The sequence below is a fragment of the Aplidium turbinatum genome, chromosome 2, assembly GCF_918807975.1.
Source record: "Aplidium turbinatum chromosome 2, kaAplTurb1.1, whole genome shotgun sequence".
In the NCBI taxonomy this organism is placed as follows: domain Eukaryota; kingdom Metazoa; phylum Chordata; class Ascidiacea; order Aplousobranchia; family Polyclinidae; genus Aplidium; species Aplidium turbinatum.
The window spans coordinates 53,706,985-53,729,821 of NC_137473.1; the positions used below are offsets into that span (position 1 = coordinate 53,706,985).

The window sequence follows — 22,837 nt, forward strand, 5'->3', positions numbered from 1 at the left end:
GAAAGGTATGCGTGTCTTGGACGAATAAACCAAAGACTGACTGCTTTTCAGTACCTTTCCGATGTAGACTGTAGTCCAAGAAACAACGCTAAATGAGAGGCTAAATAATAAACTTTCGGCCTTCCACACTTCAACAATGACGTCAGCTTTGTCCCTTCTAAACAAATAAGTTATGGTTCTATTCCTACTTACAAAATAGCATTGAGTAGATGAAGGATCAGAAAACCATCCACCAGTGCCACACTTATCCACATCTCCAGGATCTAAATGTGTTTGGAGTTAGTTTGGTTAAACAAGTGTCGTAGGGGTCACCCCATGGAAAACATCAGCAATTTACCAGGCTACATATTTGCAAAATATTACAACACTCACTCAAAGCAACGTAAAACAGACTACTGGAACAGCTCTCTATGTTAAAGTTGGGATATTTATCAGGATTAGTTACTGTTTGCAGTGTGTATCAATTAGAAAGTAAAAGCATATATCGTTCTGTAATACAACATATCGATTGTTTTATCGCTTCAAAGACGTTTGGTATGCCGTGACAATGCGCATTGCGCATGCTTAATGAAAACACTGTGTTCTGCTTTTACTTTTAAATTCATCCGATGAGCACAGCATCTGCTGTTAGAAAAAATGCTTTTGTTTTAAATGCACTTGTGACAAATAGTGACATCATAATAATATCATATCATGGTTCAAGACTAAAAAAAACGTAAAATATACTACTATTATGGTGTCATCATTTCGTCACAAATTCGACTTACTTGCACTAGGCGGGGAGATTGTTGATGTGGGTGTTGGTACTGCAAATATGCACAACAAATATCAACAAGTTTGGAATTGAATTCACTGCAAGTATTTTACAAAAGTTCACTTATTATCGACTAAAAAAAGTAAAAATTTGTCGTAATCTGGTTTCATCCTCTCCCCTCCACACACTTCTAAGTTATCGCGTTGCCCTTTGAGATTAACCTTTTGTGTATTCCTGCACTAAACTGGGGTCAGTCCAAACAATAATTGTAGGTCCTCTATTTAATTAGTGCAGAACCTGGATAGGTCTATTTTTTTAATTATAACTGCATGGATAATAAATATCAATATAGAAATTTGCCGGTGTAATCAATTTTTAATATTAATTTTTTACACTTTGAAATAATATAAAAACGGAAAATTACAATTCAAAGTCACTGGTCTCTTCAAAACGAACCAATGAAACGATTATTTACATTTTACAGTACAATAAACAACAGCAAACCCAATGGAATTTTCTGCTACGAATTCGATTTTGACCTCAATGGCCAGTTACTTAGCAAAGTTTCAGCCAAAGAGAACAAGCAAAGTCAGTTGGAACCAATTATTTTCCATGCACCTGCACACAAATAACGTACTTTCGTCTTTTTTACAAACAGCAGTATGAGCTTCTGTGCATGAGGCATCCATCCATAATCCATCAGTAGCTTTCATATAAACACACTGCAGGGTTTTAGAACTGGTTGCGTCAAAGTTGGAGAAAGCATATGGCGACCCGTCCATCCAGACGTAGCTGCCGCTTTGTTTCGTCAGCCCTATCCAGCTCGTACCTTGTATCGAACCTGAAAAAGAAAAAACAAATGATTTTCAAAGCTCGATCAAGCATGCAGCTGTATTTTAGTCAAACGTTTCTTTTTAAGTTTCTGAGGCAGAGGGTCCATCCTTTTACCACCTTAGGACTATACTGGAAGGCTATTAGAGAACATTTAGACTTTAATTTCATTACCAAAGACACGCAAACCTTCCACTCCGTTAGAAGATTTGAAAATAGTACAATGATTAATGATGCAGTCTATTCCTCAGCACTATACTTTAGGAATAGATCTTCTTCTTGTAAGTGATTGCTCGGAAGAGTCCGACATCCCCCCGAAGACTTGAAGATTAATATAAAAACTGGATTATCTTGTTCCCATTCTACTCAAATCAAATCTTTTTTAACAACCAAACGTAAGTGTGGATAAGACCGCATTGTCAGGTACTGAACAAGATGTCAACCATTGGATAATAAGATCAGATAAAGCAACACCCGCAAAAATACAATACCGTAGTATTTGTTACGTAAATTATTCAAAGTCAACAAAGCACTGACCGAGTAGATAACTTAGTTCATCGTCATTCAAAATGCTGGCCAACTTAGCTCCGTTTTGAGTGCAATATGAACTAGACTCTGTTTGGCTGGTTTCCTTTTGGGCGACCAAGTAGCAGCTACCTCGGAAGTGTCGCCATCCACTGTCGCATTTTCCTTCAACTGTGAGGGAAATAAACGTTACTTGTTTGGTGTGTGTAGCAACTCAGTAGCGTCTGGCTCTGGTGGGTCATGGCTCGACTCCAGGCCGGGTCATATCAAAGACTTTAAAATCGAAAACGATTGTGTGTTTTTTTTTTTGCGAAAAGGCAGTGGAGAGTTTTTACATTAATTCAACGTATGCAGACTTTGATAGGACCCAATTTATTGACAGGGATGGTAGCTGTCGGTTGACTTTGTCGAGTTGTCAGTTGACTGTCGGCTGCATAGCCGAGTGGTGAGATCCCTGAAACGGCATTCGAAAAGGCGCCGATTCGACACCGCTCAAGAGTATGCGGCTGTGTCTTTGGCAGGACACTTAAAGGCACGCCTGAAAGTGGACAGGACGATTGGCTTCCTTGCTTTCCCGTTCACTTAATTTAAATCTTCAACTACCGGGCGTAATCCGGGATACGACAACAACAACACAACAGTTCACTTTGAAATAAACAGAAAAACAATTCCAGGAAATGTTTTCTTAGAATTGTAATTAGCCTGTTCAGAGACAACCACACAAATCCTATTTGTATTAATTTGAACAAATCAACTCGCCAAGGACGAGCTAAAGGAGACGAGGCTGCGTCGGCAACAATGTGGTCGGCAACAAGGCTGCGTCGGCAACAAGGCTGCGTCGGCAACAATGTGGTCGGCAACAAGGCTGCGTCGGCAACAAGGCTGCGTCGGCAACAATGTGGTCGGCAACAAGGCTGCGTCGGCAACAATGTAGTCGGCAACATTGTGGTCGGCAACAAGGCTGCGTCGGCAACAATGTGGTCGGCAACATTGTGGTCGGCAACAATGTGGTCGGCAACAATGTGGTCGGCAACAATGTGGTCGGCAACAAGGTGGTCGGCAACAATGTGGTCGGCAACATTGTGGTCGGCAACAATGTGGTCGGCAACAAGGCTGCGTCGGCAACAATGTGGTCGGCAACAATGTGGTCGGCAACAATGTGGTCGGCAACAATGTGGTCGGCAACAAGGCTGCGTCGGCAACAATGTGGTCGGCAACAATGTGGTCGGCAACATTGTGGTCGGCAACAATGTGGTCGGCAACATTGTGGTCGGCAACAATGTGGTCGGCAACAATGTGGTCGGCAACAATGTGGTCGGCAACAATGTGGTCGGCAACAATGTGGTCGGCAACATTGTGGTCGGCAACAATGTGGTCGGCAACAATGTGGTCGGCAACAAGGCTGCGTCGGCAACAATGTGGTCGGCAACAATGTGGTCGGCAACAATGTGGTCGGCAACAATGTGGTCGGCAACATTGTGGTCGGCAACAATGTGGTCGGCAACAATGTTGTCGGCAACATTGTGGTCGGCAACAATGTGGTCGGCAACAATGTGGTCGGCAACAAGGCTGCGTCGGCAACAATGTGGTCGGCAACAAGGCTGCGTCGGCAACATTGTGGTCGGCAACAATGCTGCATCGGCAACAATGTGGTCGGCAACAATGTGGTCGGCAACAAGGCTGCGTCGGCAACAATGTGGTCGGCAACAAGGCTGCATCGGCAACAATGTGGTCGGCAACAAGGCTGCGTCGGCAACAATGTGGTCGGCAACAAGGCTGCGTCGGCAACAATTGAGTCATGAACAATAAACTAGTCAGAGATCACAAGCAGTAGCGTTGATAGAGAGGTCTGGGGAAGCATTTGTTTCAGGGCGGGAATGATTTCAGAAGCCAGTAACGTTCCCACAAGGGCACGGGAATTTGAAAATCTACATCGTATTCGTTGAACATGGTGCCTTCGTATTAGAGTTATGTTGATTTGGGGCCCGAAGATATCATTGATACCAGGCCAAAATTATCCTTTCAACAGTCTTGATCACAAGTGTTTGGTTCAAGATTGCAAGGAAAGAACATTTGTCATGGCGACAATAAAAAGGGAAAATCACATAGATAATTTTGTTTGAAAATAACTTATTAGAGCTTACCGGTGACAGCAGGGGTGGTAGGTAAAGTGGAACCTTCAGGGAGTTCGCAAATGAAGGGTCTTTGATAGAAACAACTTGAGGTTTCCCAGTTTCCAGCGGATTTTCCAGTGTACAGGTTGAGACAATCTTCGGTTCCTGCATAAAAGATTATTCCTACGATTATTTCATGAAATAAAATCACTTACTTTATCGTGTTACTCGTTGCTACATGTATCATACAATCTTAGCTTAGTGGCAGATGAGATGCTACAGCTTAGTAGCTGCTAAGGTGCAAGAATATTTTGATCTCTGCAAATAGCAATTGAAATTGAGCCACGATAGCAGCCAGAAGTACAGTGACAAGACTTGATCACCTAGGCTGCAGTTAAAGTATGGCATTTAGCGTGAAGAGTGTGGACATTTATTAGTGAAGAGTGTGAACATTTATTTAGAACATTTATAGCTTTAATATTTAAAAAAAACAAAAAATATTTCTTAAATGAACAGTAGCCTACTTCAAATTATAAGTTACCTGTGACAGACTGGGGCATGTTTCCATCCCAATAATATTGATTGATAGCCGTACCATCCGCCCATTTGAACACGTCATCATGACCGATGTCGGACCCACCTAACCAGATTTCCTGGAACCCCAAGTTCAGAAACTGTTCAAGAACTGTCCCCACATACAGCTCTTCGTCATCGCTGAAAATATGCTCAACTTCAAAAACGAGTTACACTTGTAACCAATTAAGTAAGGTAAAGAAATTACTATTCATCAATTAAAATTAAATATAAATAAAACACAGTATAGTGTACCTACTGCACTGAGGAGACAGGAAGGTCGAAATGGTGTGCACTGTCTGCAGTTATAGACGCTCTTGGCTTATGACGATTGAACACTTTACTGGAGGCACCTTGCTGTGCATTGCGCAAAGCTCACTGCTTACAGTTTGAGCACTTTGGCAAAGTTAGCGGTAGTACCATTTTTTGGAGCTTAGGTTCCACAAATGGGAAAACGTAACATGGAGGTATATATCTCCGTGGCCATACCCAGTGTACCTACTGCACTGAGAAGGCTAAAAAGCCGAAACGGTGTGCACTGTCTGCAGGATAGATTTAAAAACATACCGTTATCAATCTTTACACGCAATCGTCGTAAACGTAAGCTGTCAAGATATTTCTCATCGGAGAAGGATATTGAGCAATTGGACAGACAAAAGTAGTTTTGTACAATGACAAAATAATCACACACCAATTTTCCTCGTAAAACAAAACCAAATTATCACCTTTCAATTCTCAAAAGTTTAGCTCCCTGTGCCTTGCAGGTTTCGCTTGCGGTGGTCCAAGTCTGAAGTCTGTTCGAGTTGATGACAAACTCATAGCACTTTCCAGCAAGTAGATTCCATCCATAAGGACACTTCCCTGCAAACGAAAACTTGCAGCGGAATCATAGAAAATTAAATTTGCCTACCACAGACAATCAACCATCAGAATATACAGAAAAACTTGAAGATTCTTCTGTCAGTGAAAAGAAGCAAAAAGACCATGTAAGTAAATGTTAATGCATTTTGTTTATTATTTTGGTATATGGCAAAGTTTCAATTTCATCAATTCTGGAATCATTCTGGAAGGCTTGAATCTGAACAAGAACATCGGTTTTATTAGGCTCTACTACAAGTAGATCTGAGATCGATTCCAGGTCGAGTCATATCGAAGACTTTAAAAACGATACCGATTGTATTTTTTTGTACAACGCAGTGAGGATGTCGGGTAATGGCCTAATGTGGTGGCATCGTAAATCTCATACAAAATTAAAATTAGCCTGTCGCTAAAAGACCTTTACAAGTGTAACGCCACAGTAAATAACGTTTTATCATTATCAAGGCAAAAACGATTCAGAGAATGGTTGATAGGTTTTGAGTCTTTATCTTCGGACTGACAAAGCCTTGATAGGTTATTCCTGGTAGTTTCATATACTTGTAGAGACTCTTGACGCAGGGCCGGTTACCGAGATTGGCAGAGTGAAGTTTTCCGATTGTTGGAGTCTTGTTGGCGAAGAATTATTCCATCCACTGGGTGATGCTGAATGGAGAACAGTCCTAAACTGCGTTACTCAAACGCACACCCAGAGAGCCGAACCAGCGCCGCTTGATCTTAAGTCGGGCGCTTAACCACTGAGCCACAATAAATAAACAATTTCACAAACTATTTCAATATAAAATTGTTTTCTCAAAAAGAAAAATATGAATGATCAAGCTAAACAAATTATTTTTACCGTTCAATCCTCTTTGGCAAACGTATTTCTTTTCTACACTACACTTGAAAGTCGACCATTGGTAGTTGAGACCAGCCCCCATAGCAACACACGTACTTCCCATGTACGGCAACCTAACGAAGAAAATAATAAAATAAATTGTCTAGATTTCAATTTGATGGAAGAAAAATCAGTTTCTTTGTATTTTAGCACTTTGCGCTAGAAAAAAAAGCACTTAAGGTTTAAGGTGCTTTACATTTTCATGTCCACCTCAATCGAGAAATTAGGGGGTTTTAGGACCCCCATTTTGAGCCAAAATATACACATTGGGGCTAAAGAGACTTTTTGAGCCAGTTGGAGCCATTCACTTGAACAGTCTCAAAACCCCAGGATGCCTTTCCATTGAAAAGATTCGCACTTTCATTATTAAGCAGTCTCATTTGAAAATAGTCTGCTAATGGCCTACATTTTAATTTTTTTGTTTGAGCTTTTGAGGCCAAAGGTCTATTCTTTTGCAAAATGCATAATGATTATATGTTAAAAGAAATAATTAATAACTTTGAATTAAATATCACAAAATACTTTATAATATTCCCAAAAACTGAATAGACGTTATTCTAAACATATGGTCAGTAAATCCTTATTCACCTCATTTTAATATGGTCAGTTCACATTTTTCATTTGAATATGTCCGCTAGCAAATAGGGTAGCCCCCACGGTACAATAGCACCAACTATTCGTATGGTTCGCTATCAAGATGGGATTTCACCATCTACCACCAATACCTGCTTTATTTTTGGCTAGCTGCATCTAGACATTGGCTATTCGCTGCTGCTATCACAATCCTGGGCGTCACATTTTTACAATTTCTTTTTCACCATGGCGTCTTTCGCTGAGTTATTAGGCGTCGTATACATAGCTAAAAAAAACTAGTCAATATTGCATCGCTTTAACGTTTCTGTCTGGATAAGGAACTTACGGATTTGATGGTTGGCCACTAGCCCAGTTTGTATATGAAGACCCTTGTGCTGTAGGGTCACTCCATTGGAGAGTGCCTGGTTTGACCTACAATAAACAAATGAAAAGTTTATAAGCAGTCAGGCAAATCTACTTCTTATAGACCTTAAACTTTGAAAGCAAAAATATTTTATTTTGATTACAGACAAAGTTATAGTAGCCTGTTTCCTCTTTATTTCCTTTCGTTTCTAAAGAATGAAAATTCATAGTCTCAAACTGTGGTTGTTTGGTGATCGCCCAACAACATTCTACGGTCTACACTATAGTATGTGAATGCGGTGACAGGTAACTCCACACATAAATATATGAAATATAGATAACATGTTTCTTTTTACTTTTCCCTTCAGTTTCAGAAGGTTCATAATAGTAGGCTACCCCAAAAATGTTCTTTTTAAGAAAAAAAAACCTTTGGAGGTAACCCCGTAGGCAGTGTTGGGCGCGATAACTCATTTTTCAGTTAAGCGATAACGATAATCGATAAACGAAAAATGCCTAAAGCGATAACGATAAATGATAAATTATTGCCGATAATGTCCGATAACGATAATTTTTTTTCCTTGATTAGCGCTGCCCCATCCCACGCAGCACGAACTGTTTTCATCAACATGCCGAAAAATTGAGCATAATATACTGTAATGGGACAAAACTTTTTGTAAGTTATGCATAAATAGAATCGCAATAGCGGCAGTGGGTATCGAATCTTCAACCGCTTGATCCAGAATCAAACCACTGAGGTACGGTAACCGCTGTGCTTATAATTATACCTGCAGATACCAGTTGGATGCTTTTATCAATTGAGTTACACTGCCGCTTACGTGCAGTAGGCAAAATAGTTAAATCAAATAAAAACACCATAAAAAATTCCAAACTTTGTATTTTGCTTTCTGCTTAAAGGGCTGTTTACAGCAAAGTCAGCAATAATTGAAAAAATTCCCAAAAACGCAAAATGCTTGAAAATTTATCAGGAATCTTAAGCGTTATTGGTAGTAAAAATGTGCATACTGTGAAATCCATCAAGCTTGTCAAATTAGTCGTGTTTGTTTAAGAACAATAACATAATTATCGTAATTTAGCCTACTGATAATTTCAGATAATTTTTTTTTGTTTTCTTTGTGAACACCATCATTAAAGCAATGGCAGAACGCTGAGTTGTTGAGATAAGAATTGCAATGTAGGCACTGTATTAGTGGGAATAAAAATATTTAATTGAGGTAGGCTATGTCGCATAGGTAGGCTACAGTAAATGAGAAAGGTTATACTGTATTTAGCATAATTTTACCACGCAACTTGATCCGCCTATTGTCATGCAAAAACTACTACAAGATGCAAAAAATGTGATGTCGGTCTGCATGTTAAATGCTTCAAGCAATATCATATTCCGCAATGACTTGTTTCAGTGATGTTGTGTTACTTTGCTAATTTTCATCTTCATATTTTTTGAACTTTCATTTCAATAAAATGCTCGATGACAATAATGACATGACAAGACATGAACAACACATTTCCCATTTATCACTTTGAGCAATAAGTAAAATGTAATAACGCTTAAAGTGCCCCTGACAGGTTGGATCCAAGTATAGTAACTTTTTAAAGCATTTCCTTGCGCAGAATCATACTTAGCAAACTTTTTAACCTTAACCTCGTAGCTCGACTGGTTAGGGCGTAATTTACATCAAACGACGGCTCCGCAGCGCCACCACAGGCGAAACTCCATATTTCACTGCTCTGGGACGACTTTGGTGGTATTACGTCATTGTAAGTCGGCGTTCTTAGCGACGGATGAAACATACGTTTCCTAGATGTGATTGCTGGATCACAGTTTAGTCGGAGTTGGTACAAGCGGTTGCTTTTTTCAAAGATCTGTTGTTTTTTACAGTTTAATAAAACTGTACTGGATACGTTCCTACAAAACCTAAAATATACTTGAAGTGAAAAATGAAGAAATTGTACGAATCATCATTCATATTTAATTCATCATCACTATTCATAATAAATAAAAGTTCTCTCTCTCATAATGTGCCCTCAGTACGTACATAGCAGAGTCTATACATGTAAAAGCCTAGTTTACCTGTACAAGGGTACGTTTTTGTAAACGTTGTTGTTTAGAAGTGCTGAAATCATCATCAGCAACTGGTTGCATCTTTGCTGTTATAGATGGTAGCCTATGGCAAATTCCTTCAAAATGTAAAGTTTGCTCAAGCCCATTTTTACTTGAGTGGTATTAACAAAATTATCTTCAGTGAAGTGAAGAGAACATATATGACTAGTTTTGTATGGCCCATCCTACTTTCGAACACTTGAAGAAAACTTCTACCATTTTCTTCTCAGCACCTTGTTTTGTGGGAAAGCGTAAAAAGAAACCACACGGTCTTTGTCACTGACACTGTCACATATTTATTTATTATTTATTTGCGTCAGACAAAGCTGTCCACATCGAAAACAAAACAACGAAATACTGTAATACACAAACTGAAAATGCACAAAGATCACAGAGAGCCACCTTGGATGCCGTCGGTTTAAAAGCTCACTAAATAGGCTATCTACTGTCACAAATTTACATATAATGAGCGTTGGAAGAATTGAAAGCATTCAGAACGATAAAAATAATCAGATGACATCATGTCTGATATAAAGCGATTTGAGGAGTGTATGCAATCGGTTAATAAACGAAAACATGTTTTTTCCTCAATAAAGCATCAAACGTAGTTACATTATTCATTACTTGATATTCACGGGCACTGACCTAACGAGGCAAATTGTGCAATATTCTGAAAGAGTCATTGTAAGCAACACGTAATCGTTTTATACTAGAAGATCTAAACTTGTTCCACAACTGGGATAAGTAAAACGACATACAATAAGAACGAAATAAACTGTTTTTTACAGCGGGTGAGCATTTAGAAAAATTGAGATTTTGCATTATTTGCAGCACAGTACTGAGAGCGCACTTGCCTTGAAATATAATTTTCATCTGAGAACTATCAATAAATACACCCAGATATTTTACAGAGTCTGTGAACACAATTTCAGATTTACCTAGATGTAGCAGAGGAGCACGTAAAAGATAAAAGTTTTTTGGGGAGAATAACATACCAAATGACTTTTTAGAATTGAAAGTAATTTCATGTTCAACAGCATACTTGTGGCAAACATCTAACAAATTTTGTAAGCCACACAAACTAGGCGAGATGCAGCAAATGTCATCAGGAAACATAATATGATTTAGACAAGAGTTGCCAACATAGCAACCAACTTTTGTTTTATTGAGATAAGAAAGCTGATCAATATATATATACGGCAAAAAGATAGGGGCTTAACACCCCACCTTGTCAGACTCCGCTGGACACAGTAAATGATTGGCACAGGTGACCTTCCCACCTCACTTGCATGGTTTTTTTACTATAAAGGCACAAAGGTCACCAGTATTCCAATAAGCGAACAAAATAGATAGGCAGTAGGCACGTTACGTGTGATAAGCGTTTTAAACAATAAATGATGATTGACTTTGTCGAAGGCTTTTGAAGCATCCAAAAAGACAGAATATACAGGAGTGCTGGGTTTTTTTTTGGGGTCATTTTTCGGTCATTGACCGATTTTTTAGCAAAATGTCCGAAAAAAATATAGTCAATTCGGTCAAAATGTCCGAAAAAATATATAGTCAATTGACTATATATGACTAAAAATGACCAAAATAAATAAAAATGACCGAATTTTTTCAAGTTATTTCGGACAAATGACCGAAAAGTCTCAGCGAAAAAAAAAACCCAGCAGGAGTGTCATGACTGATATAAGAGGACACTGGTTGTTTTATTAAAAAACACTCATTTCAGTACTATGACCAGACTTAAACCCAAATTGATTGTCACTGGTATTCCAGAAAGGCAATAGATGATTCACATAAAACGTTCAAACAGTTTTGAGATTACTGTGGCTAGAGCAATAAGTCTATAGTTACCTGAATCTTGAATGTCGCCATTCAAATTCTTTACAATCGGGACTAAGACAGTGTTCAAGCAAGAATTTGGTACAGTGCCATGACTAAGACACATATATATTTAAAAAGTACACTAATATAAAAACAAATAATCAGCATAAACAATATGTTCAGCTGAAATTTTGTCAGCACCAGCAGCGCGGTTTATGGCAGTTTGACAAGCAAGGAACCAATTGTGTCCATGTTGTAACAAAAGTTGTAATATTTATCCCTAGAAGAAATACATGAGTTAACAAATTCTTTTTCAGTGTTGGTTTTGCTAGAATTTAGCAAGGAGCTGTAATGATGTTTTCACATCTCAGCAATTGCTCCAGGACCTTGTGCTCCACCAACATTTACAGGAAGAGAACTCTTTTTGCAAGTAGACTTTTTTACTTTCTGCCAAAATGACTTATGTGAGCTGTCCAAGTTGAGTGCTGAGGCAAGCACATTTGCTCTATGTTGTTCAGAGGCATGATTACAACGGCGAAAGGCTTTTTTAAACTCCTTTCGTTTGCTCTGCATCAACTCATATATGATAGTTAACCATTTCACTGTTTCCCATTTTTCACCTACATGATGTAACTTTCTCTGGCAGTAGCATGAGCTTGCTTAACATGATTATTCCAACCAGGAACAGAAAATATGTTACATTTCTTCTTTACACCAACAAAGATTTTATCAGAAGCTGCTTTGAGAGCATCAGTTATAATATTATAGAAAGAGTCTATTGAGGCAACAGGAGAAGCATCTGAACAATGAGAATTATTGCATTTAATACTTTCAGTTGGCAAGGAAATTTGGGATAGATATTTTTAAATACAACAATACACATGAACAGCAATTTTTAAGCATTGCCTCAACCATAAATTAAAGGTAGCCTACTGTTTGTGAGATACTGTTGTTACACTGCAAATGGCTATAGCCAGATTAGGACAAATAAAAAAGTATCAAAATTGTAGCCCTATGAAACTGCAATTTCAATTGAATTGAGATGCTGTTTGATAAAAATAAACTCAACCTATTTGATCAAAACCTGGTAGTAATAGTAAGTTCACTTTTCTATTTCGGTAATTCTTAATTTGCACATGCTTTAGACCAACAGAGCCCAACACATTCACGTTTTGCAGTAGCCGTACTATACCTAACCAAGTCACCAGTCACCACAGATTGTATCCTTCCAGCTTACGGTGACGTCACAGCGATGTTGCCGTTTTTATTTTCGCAATAGAATGAGTGTCAGATTCGCCGATGTCAACGAAAGTTTGCAAGCGTGTAACTTAGTAGCCTGTTGATATTTTTTACAATTTTCTGGTCAGGGAAGTTTGTTAGTGTCACCTTTTTGATATCTTAGGTAAATTTCGCAAATTTATTTTTCTGTCAGAGGCACTTTAAGCATTACGCACAAGAAACTTGTGAAATTTGATAACGGATTTGCCTAGCGTCTTATATATAGGACGGCTTTTTCTCAAAAAGTACAAACACGATTAGGAAAAAAATAATTGTGATATGTTTTTTAGGTCATAATTATGCAATATTTAAATTTTCCGAAAATTTTTTTAAGTACTTTCACTTTCGGCACAAATGGGTTAACTTTTTAAGTTAAATGGCACTTATGCATTCGGTTATTATTTTTGGATTAAAGTTATATCGCCAAGCTAGAAAAAAATCGATCTTACAGTCTATAACCGATCTTGTGTTGTTATTGTGTGTGAATTTTGTCTTTTAATCTGAGTTTGTGACTAGAGATGTAAATGCAAAAAAAACGAACCGTTTTTTTTTAAAAAAAACGTGTTTTTTTTCAAAGAAAAATTGAGCCAAAAAAAACACTCGTTTTTTGTTTTTTTTGTTTTTTTTCATATTTTTCTGAAAAAGTTGCAATTTTTTTGCAATTTACAGCTTAGTTTCATTATAGTGCTCTTGAAAAACATTAAATTACTAAAAATAGTTTTATTGGTGTGCTGAAACTCCTAAGTGTTTGTGTTTGGCAGCATATGTTCTTGCATAGTCCTATGAGGACCTATGTTGTTTCGCTTTCTTCTTCATTCTCTGGCATGTTTGTGGCAGTCATGGGCTCTATCCAAGGGGGGGTGAGGGGGGTGATCACCCCCCCACTAATTGGAGTGGGGGGGTGATCAATGCAAAATCACCCCCCCACTCATTTGGCTTTGAAAAGGTTTTGTGATATTTTATTGATCAAATTTAAAAAAATATATTTTCGCTGTTGGCACATTTTGAATTTTTTATCAATATGAATATATATTTCATTTCAGTATGATTTTTTTGTTTGGCAACCCTGAACTACAAGCCAGGCGTTTACACTGTGTTTTAACTTAGCTTGCTTGGTAGCCACTTTAACAAGAAAAAATTCTGCCACTGCAAATGACTAGAATGACACCGCCAACCAATTAGAACATGTTATAAGAGGCTACCGTCCAATTGTGACTTTCTCGCACTTAGCCAGAGAGTTAATCTTTGCTTTGAACTTTATTTGGTAATTACAGAACAAAAAGAGCAATAGCAGTCGAACCCACGTCAATGAAATGACTACTTTCTAACCCTAACCCCTAAAAAGCCAACCAGCTGCCAACTTAGTCGGCAGCAGTGGCTGAGTGGTTAGCGCGTTGGGCTCGCCGTCGAGAGCCTGCATGTTCGACTCCTCCCCCCCGCACTTGCTGTTGTTTCTGGTAGCCACTTTAACAAATCAAAATTCTGCCACTGAAATTGATTAGAATGCAACCGCCAACCAACCACAACATGTTATAAGAGGCTACCGTCCAATTGTGATCCTTCTCGCACTCATCCAGAGAGTTAATGCTTGTTTTGTACTTTATTTGGTAATTACAGAAGAAAAAGAGCAATAGCAGTAGTGGGAATCGAACCCGCGTCAATGAAATGACTACTTTCTAGCCCTAACCCTTAAGCCAACCAGCTTAATTTGCTTTCTATCATCTTCTTTTCGCCATTTTTTACGTCACTTAAACCGTAGCTTGTGATTGGTTGGCGGTTTCATCCTAATCAATTTCAGTGGCAGAATTTCGACTTGTTAAAGTGGCTACCGTTGTTTCTCTGGGGAAGAAACTTCACTATGAGTATAATTGCCTCTACTCAGTGATCGATTTCGAGTAATGGGTAGTACCAAATTTAAGTCATAAGTAGAGTAGACAACCGGAAACAGACATTGCCGTCGGCTGCAGCGTGGGTCAGGTGTACGTCAGAAGGCGTACACCGATGCATAGCGCTCAAGTCCGCTTTTCCACAATGCAGGGTAAAAATATGAAAAACAAATAAACAAACAAACAAACAGCTGATAGAAAATCCAGCACTTGATTTGCTTTGTATCATCTTCTTTTCGCCCTTTTTCACGTCACGAAAAATGTAGTTAATGATTGGTTCGAGTTTTCATTTGCAGTGCCAGAAATATTTCTTGTTAAGTGACTACCAGTTTGCTTACCCAAAAATGCCCTTTCTGAAACATACTTTGTGAAACGACTTGGAAACCCTATGCTTCGATCAGAAAGAAGCTGATGCTGCAATGGGGGGTCTGGGGGGCGCAGCCCCCCAGAAGTTGAAATGACTATGACGATTTTAGCCCACTGTCCAAAAATCACCCCCCTGAATTCTAAAAGTGGATAGAGCCCCTGGTGGCAGTAGACCTGACAAACATTGAATTAATGAAATTTGATACATGACATAATGTAGATGAGTTAATTTCTTTTTCCTTTTATGGAAGTTAGACTATGATGTTAGTATACTGTGGTACTGGTTATTCTTGTACACACTCAATGGGTTGACGAAATTTTGACAAAACAAGGTGGCAGTATTCAGTACACACATTTACCTTGTTTGTTGACGTGGTAATTTACTAATGCAAGCTATTGCCAATAGCTTGTTTAAACATGTTTTGTAACTGATAGCTTGCCAACGATGTATATGCTTTATAAATGTTGAAACAGAAGTATTCTTTTCGTGTGTTGTAAGATCTTGGATTGGACACTTCGTCATTGATGCTTCTTGCAGATTATTTGGGACATATAATGCAAGAGACCTTATCACTGATATTTTTAGCTGTCAAAAGTTAGTGCATTTGTCAGAAAAGGTTTAGGTTAATGTTCCTTTCAAATGCCCACCACCCATGTTGACTATTGCTAGTAACTACCATTCTACCAACCTTGAATGAAGAAATTTTTCCTTTAAAGTGGAGTTTTTCAGCACTGCTCAGTGCTCAGTGTTCACATAGTGAATAAATGCTTTATAATGCTTTTCCTGACAAGAATAAAGTTTTACCCATATTCCCACAATGCAGGATATAAAGATACAAAACAAACATCAAAGATGAAAACTTATTTTATTTGAGAACTAGGCCTACTGTTTTTTGAGATAAAAAGAAATTGACCTCTTGTCGTTACGCACCAATAAAACCATGATGCAAACTTTAATTTTTTTTATTGGGCAGAGGAAAGATTGACGAAAAGTTAGGCAAAAACAAAAAAAGTGCTAAAGTCTCAAAGTTCTGCAAACTAGTTCAAATTGGATGGATTAAGTGCAACCAATAACCATACTTCTTTTAAACATGTCTATGACAGCACAATGGTGTGATTAAGGGAAAACAAACATGACTATGACGTCACAAAGGAATATTGAATCTCTTCAGGGAAAATAAAAAAACATCAAAACGTTTCCATCTTTCACTACATTTAAATGTGATTTGGGCTAAAAGTTGGGACTTTAGCACTACACTGTTTTTGCCAAACTTGTCATCAATCTTTCTTCTACCCAATTATTTTTTTTTTTAATTTACGCACCATGGTTTTATTGGTGCGTAACGACAAGAGGTTAATTTCTTTTTAGCTCAAAAAGTAGTAGCCAAAACTTGTTTTAATATTCATAAACAGATAGCCCACCCCATAAAACATGGGGGTAGAGCTAAAACTTATGTAAATATGTTGAGCGGTTCTTGAGATATGGCCGTTTTTCTATTGCTCCTTTAAAGCCACTTAGTGGCTAAGGTTATTTCACTTATAACTCGAGAACCGCTTGTGTGATTTTCATCACGTTTGCACCAAATGCACATCAACTGGAACAATCTCTTGACGTTGTACTGGTAATGGTGTGGTGTGCTGGTGAAAAGTGCCTTTGTGAAGTAGAGAAACAGGACCCTGACCACCTGGTCCTAACGTAACATGCCCATTAACCAAAATCCCAGGTGGCTTCGAAACTGTACACGAGTGTGGTACTGCATTTAACAACTGGCTGAACCAAATTACAGACAATACTTGAGATGTGCCAACCATAGGACACTGTGTTACTATTTGAGACGATGAGAAACCTTTATGGCTCGTGTGTTGAGACTTGAGAGACATATTGTCTCATTTGAAAGATGTTATACGAGTTATGAGACTATTTTTTTGTTGAAAGAGACGCTATTGCAATGAGTTTACCCTAATTGCTGCATATTGTGACATTTAATAAAAAAATAGGTAAAAAAAACAAAAAAAACAAAAAAAACGAATAAAAAACAAAAAAAACGATAAAAAACAAAAAAAAACGTTTTTTACATCTCTATTTGTGACGTAACCGCACGTCTCAAAGCAAGTTCTTGCAATTTTAGTTAATCTACTCATCTAAAGATTTAATGCGCTTAAAACAGTAAGTTTCATGTTTTGACGAGAGAGATTTTATGTTTTTACGACAATTACTAAAAACTAACACTTCCAACGAAAAAAGAAAACACAAGAATAAAATAGTTGATCGTGAGGTGGCGCGAAAGACCTTGTTTCCGATGTAAAAGCGGCCTCGTATTGCGATACTTTCACAAACCACTTGCCAATTTCTTTCGCTTCGCTTCAAAGAGAGTTGTGTCGCCTGTGCGCTTACATTTTAATTGTAAAATGCACTCGCGATTGCCCATTGCAGCAAAACAACAAGAGACTTGTTGCATGCATTTCATTGCATTGCAATTTGCAACTCTAAAAATTATTGTGTTGTCAGGGCCGTCGCTGCAGGGGGCGTGCGCCCTCCCCTGATAACGACCTGTGCAAACACACACTTCAGGCACTGAAGAAGAACTGGTTTTAATTTTAGTTTCATTAACTAGGTGGCTAGTAAAAATATTACTTTTCATGATCTTTCCACTTGTGTGTTGATCCAAAATAAAATTTATCGGCGATTAATTATCGGCGATAATCAAATATTGCCTTTGGCGATAAAAATTTATCGCCAATAATTATCGCCGATGAATTATCGCCGATAATGCCTATCACTGCCCGTAGGCTATGGGTTCTCTTCAAGAACCTCCAGAGGTTTTTTTTCAAAAGAACCCAATTTGCAGTAGCTCCTTTAAAGGTTTTTTTCGAGCCTTTTTCGTTTACAGTGTATGCTATGACGGACGGGTGATGCATCGATAAATCTTACGTTGCATTGCTAATCGAGGATAGAACTCACACAACTGGAACAAATAAATTTCTTGCAACGGATTTTACCTCGTCAGAGTAGCCTAGCCAAACGTCAACGTTTTGTGAACTGACGAAACCTTGCAAGTCTGCCTGCTCTTGAGCTGATGTGACCGAAGCCAATATTGAACCTTGGGCTCTGAAATAAAAAAAATAAAAAATTTAAAAGTCATTAGGCTACTAGTAAATACACACAACATCAAATCGTCGTCGTCGTCGGCTCCAGCTCATGTCCGAGCATTGGTTTGTCTTCAAATCGAATTTGGATTTGGATGGTGATGTCGTATATGGCTTTGGAGGCCCAGTCTATGATGGAAAAGACGTTGGAAAAAGGCACATTGTATGGAAGGTGGGGGGCGTGGTACTTTTAGCTTTTTTTTTCTAATGTTTCGTTTTTCTTGGGATTTTTATATCCTGTTTTTTTCGAAAATTTCCGTGCCTTCTCTAGTTCTTTTTCTCAACATCAAATATCAAGCAACAGCAAATACAACAATTTTTTTTTTTTTTTTTCGCGCAAATACAACAAATGCAACAATCAAAGTTCGCTTCCTCGATTGTAATAATCAGTCCCAATGTTAATTTGTTGGATCAATCTTCATATTTGTTGTATCCTGGCATTTAGAACACAAAGATGAAGACTTAGATTAAGTAAACAATGAATCGTCGTGTTCATCTTTAGGGGTTTCATTTTCCAAGACACAACTGCGTGTCTTCGACAGGTATCGAACTGGCGTTCTTTCGAACGTCAAATAAGCACTCTCACCGCATCCAACATCACAGTTCACATATCGATCAACTGCCATTACTGTAGTTACTGAAGACACCTAAAGTACGTTTTCCAAAGTTACTGAATTAGTGAAACAAACTCAATCGATCGTTTTGTTCAAGAATCTTGTCTATTTTTGTTCAAATTGTGTCTTTGTCACCCTCAAACCTATGAGCTTCAATAGCTGAAACAAATACTTTGATATAGCCCTAGATTTTCTTAAAGTTAGAGCATTCATAAACAGTGTGTACAAAAATACGCAAACACGATATATTTTTTGTTTAAACATCGCTCAAGCTTCTGTAGACCTTGAACCAAAGCAAAAAAGAAATGGTTTGTTTACAGGTATTTCAAATTTAAACTTACTTGCAGTCTATGTCAGCAGCTTTCCATTCTGCTTCAGTGTTGATTATTTTATAACAATTGTCTCCAAGCTGTCCCCACTCCACTGGACACCCTGTTTCAAACGAGCCTGGAAAGGCACACAAGGGATCATTAGAACACCACAAACTTATTTCGTGATTTTCTAACCTTATTGGTTAGTAAGTCTACTCTCTATACGCCGGTAGCTACTCAGCAGTAACAATAGGAATGACATAAATTAGACAAGGAATAGATTGGATTATTATTTATTCCCGTATATTTAGAAATAGATTAAATAAGGACAAGAGTAGGCCTATAGCTCTAAGGATGAGCATTGTCATGGTGCGCGAAATGTCGGTGAAGTAACAAATCAACTTTTTTGTTATTGCTTTTACTTTCACTTGTATCAGACGAACGTTGCAACTAGTGCTAGAAACGATAACTATCTTGATGAACACCCAAACTTTTTCAGTATTTAGAAAAAAACAAAATGATCAAAGGTTGTTAAGGTTAAAATAACTTTGACAGCGTATTCTCTAAATAGTTTTTAGAAAACATTTGCTTTTTGCATTGATTCAACGTCTGTAGACGATGAATTCATGTGCAAATGAGTCATTGGCCTGCTGGGGTAGAGCAAGATATCGAAAGTGTTTGTACATTTAACGAATTGTTAAACGAAGTAGGCCTACAAGAAATCCACGTATATTAAAAATTCAAACCAAAAAAAAATTTACAAAAATTATAAGGTACTTGGAAAACGCATTAAATAAATAATTTTTTTGATATTTTTCAGATAATCATAGCTCTAGTTAAGCTTATACACAATGGGGGGAGGTTGGTGGTTACCCCCCCCCAACCCTTTCCCCCCACCAGTGAGCTTAATATCGTAAGTTTCAACCCCCATGCACCCTACAAAATTTCCTTTGAGAAATCGTCTCGCTCATATCCATAATTAACCTGTTCAGTAGAGAACAAAAGGTGCTTAGCGATTAATACCGGTATCGCCTTTGCAGATGAATGGGTCAACTTTATCGCATTGGTTGTCATTCCATTGGCCGGTATAGAGGGGCTTGTCAATCCATATTTCCACGCAATCTTCCTTTCCGGAGTTACTTGGTTCGCCAGGTTTCCATCGGCTAAAAACAATTACACACTTTTTAAATTTTATCCTAAATGAATTCCAAAGTGAGAAAAATTGTTTACAAAAAAATCACCTATATAGTGTTATAAATTCAGTTTAATTATCCAGCTTATTTGACCGCATAATCTGCTAAGTAATGGTCACCAAGTAATATTTGGAAAAGAGACTAATGTCCAAAGTCACCAAAAATGTGAGAGAATTGTTCCCTAAAACGTTTGCTACTAAGTCGCGTTATAGGCTAACATGCGGGAGTTTGGCAAATTAAAAGCTTTAAAAAAGTTAGTATCACAAAATGTAAAGTGACCAATTGTAGTCACATAGCTTCTTTACAGCACAGTTCTGGTAAGAAAATTAGTACATGACACTTGTATGAAACATAGAAACCATAACTGCTACGAATAATGTCCAACCTGTAACCTGTAAAACCTGTAACTTGATAGGCTTGAGCTATTTTGCTTTGAGATCACCAAAGATGGTTCTTTTTAAATGTTAATTAAGCACTACACTTGGTATAGCCTACTGCAAGCACCAAGAAATTTATTTATATGTCTCACCTTAACTTAATAGTTTACGAAACAAAGCCAAACATTTTACATTCAGGAATCTTTCTCGAAGCAGAAATCGTCTGTATGGTTTATAATAGCCTATACTGGACTTCATGGGTCCGTACTGATAACATTGGAGTGGGAACGAAGTGTTTTGACCACGGACTTCACACGTTACACAACTAATGCATTGCATAGCCTACTTACGCCACAGCGGGGTCAAACGGCGTTTTGTCCGTCCAAGCAAAGTTATTTTCATCCTTAGTATCGCTGAGACCGATCCACCATCTCGTATCATCCCAATTCACTAAGTAGTTGTCATACACCCAATCCTACCACAACAAGACATTAAATATAAGATATTTTTAAGTTATGGTAGTCCTCTGCATTTCAGTTAAAGGCCCTTGAAAGGAGACGTAGATTTAAAGTTCAAGCTTCAAGAGAATTGCTTTTATATCAGTTATATCAAACATGGTACAGCATATATCTTTATTATTAGGTTGCCGGTATAATATTATATTTATATTATTTGTTATTGTTTTACATTAGTCCTAATGTAATATTTTAAAGCCTAAGCGATGTGTCACTGTCTGCAATTAGTTTATATGATATATGTCTATATATTTAGATTACGATTTTATATTTATATTATTTGTTAGATTTTAATATTGAATTTAGGAAAACGTATTCAAACTCATACACTGAAATAGATCTATTTAAAATTAATTTCGCAAACTTTTCACTCGGGCTAAACCTTTGAAGGTTTAAAATCTGTAAGACTTGACAATCCTTTGAAAGCAGTAATGACTTTAAAAATTTTGAGAACAACTGGTTTTAGACAAAAATAAGCAGAGTAGGCGACTTATAAGCCGAAAGCCAAAGTCACAAAATGTGAATTAGCTTTTCTTAATAGTGCTTTCTAAATGCATTACGTGCCTTCTACATGCATTACTTTTATCACTCCACTCACACACATACCGCACTTATTTTTCAGTAGACTGCGGTTTAATTATTTGCCAAATTTGACAACAATTTTGTTTTCTTACTCGTTCCTCGACGGTTGCAAAGCTCGCCAAATGAGCATTGTTCTGTTGACACCACGACTCTGCCTCTGTCCACGTCATCCCAATCTCGTGGCCCAACGCTTGGTCGGAGAAGTACCAGCATTTCTGGTTGTAAGGGAGCCATCCAGGAGCGCAGTCTTGTGCATACACTGAAGTAAATAAACATCGACTGAAAGCTAAAATGTGTAAATTCAAAAAGGGCCCAATTCCACATTTTGCCAATTTTCACTTTTTGTGTTTTTTGTCCTTTTCTTGATGTCCGCTAAATGATGCGTGTAAATACGATCGATTTACTATAACCAAAACGTGAAAAATGCTCGGTCAATATTTCTACTGAATGCAACAAGGGCCCAACTGGTGGTTGGGCCCTTGTTGCATTCAGTCAGCTAAAGCAAAAACAGTGTTGGCTTTGTGTAGTCTGCGGGACTTTGCTCGTGGGACTTTTTACAGCTGTAGCTAAATATAGCAACAGCTTACTATTTATGTATTGAACATTATTTTTGTATTTTTAGTTTAGCCTACTTTCCTTTGAATAAAGATTATTAATACTAGAATTGGCAGCACTAGTTTAGTTTGTCGTAGCCTACAGTCTATTGGTCTGTGGTAGGCTACAGGTTGAGTAGCCTACAGCATCAGCCTTGTCGTTATACAGTACGGTAGCCTTCAGTTTATCTCTGAATAAAAAGGTTAATTCCTATAAAGATGTCTGAACCAACAGTTACTGATGCAAATGTCGTGAAGGCTTTGCAAGTCTTCATGGGATTGGGCCAAAACGGATTAGACGTGTTGCTCAGTTGACTGCGCAAGGAACCACACCAAAGGACAAAAGAGGGAAGCATGGCACACAGGTTACTAAAAGTGATGATATCAAGCTGAAAATTGATACTCATATTGGCAGCTTCCCATGCCGGGTGTCTCACTATGGTGGTCACGGGAACAAAAGGCGCTATCTTGGGTCTGACCTCAATGTCCTTAAGATGTATACCTTGTTTCTCGAGAAACATTATCCACAACATTATGCTGAGT

General features: G+C 37.9%; 2 protein-coding genes and 1 pseudogene across 2 annotated transcripts in view; all 3 read right to left on the reverse strand.

Moving 5' to 3' along the window:
• Nucleotides 1–6,618, reverse strand: part of LOC145787018 (uncharacterized) — a 46,039-nt gene extending 39,421 nt beyond the window's left edge. The window contains exons 1-8 of the mRNA XM_082598765.1: nucleotides 6,512–6,618; nucleotides 5,523–5,658; nucleotides 4,766–4,938; nucleotides 4,255–4,389; nucleotides 2,123–2,281; nucleotides 1,392–1,595; nucleotides 768–806; nucleotides 193–263 (exon numbers count right to left, since the gene is read on the reverse strand). Coding sequence (XP_082454891.1) covers nucleotides 193–263; nucleotides 768–806; nucleotides 1,392–1,595; nucleotides 2,123–2,281; nucleotides 4,255–4,389; nucleotides 4,766–4,938; nucleotides 5,523–5,658; nucleotides 6,512–6,614 — 1,020 coding nt within the window. The 5' untranslated portion in view covers nucleotides 6,615–6,618. The remainder of the gene's footprint in view (nucleotides 1–192; nucleotides 264–767; nucleotides 807–1,391; nucleotides 1,596–2,122; nucleotides 2,282–4,254; nucleotides 4,390–4,765; nucleotides 4,939–5,522; nucleotides 5,659–6,511) is intronic.
• Nucleotides 2,861–3,910, reverse strand: LOC145765696 (uncharacterized; annotated as a pseudogene).
• An 847-nt stretch (nucleotides 6,619–7,465) lies between the features above and the next one.
• LOC145764423 (C-type lectin domain family 4 member D-like) lies at nucleotides 7,466–22,815 on the reverse strand. Its single transcript, XM_082576037.1, has 7 exons — nucleotides 22,524–22,815; nucleotides 21,794–21,960; nucleotides 20,955–21,079; nucleotides 20,058–20,197; nucleotides 19,065–19,170; nucleotides 17,963–18,071; nucleotides 7,466–7,555 (listed from the first exon to the last, which is right to left on the reverse strand). Exons 1-7 carry the CDS (start codon nucleotides 22,813–22,815, stop codon nucleotides 7,466–7,468), a joined length of 1,029 nt encoding a protein of 342 aa, XP_082432163.1.
• Between the last annotated feature and the right edge of the window lie 22 nt (nucleotides 22,816–22,837).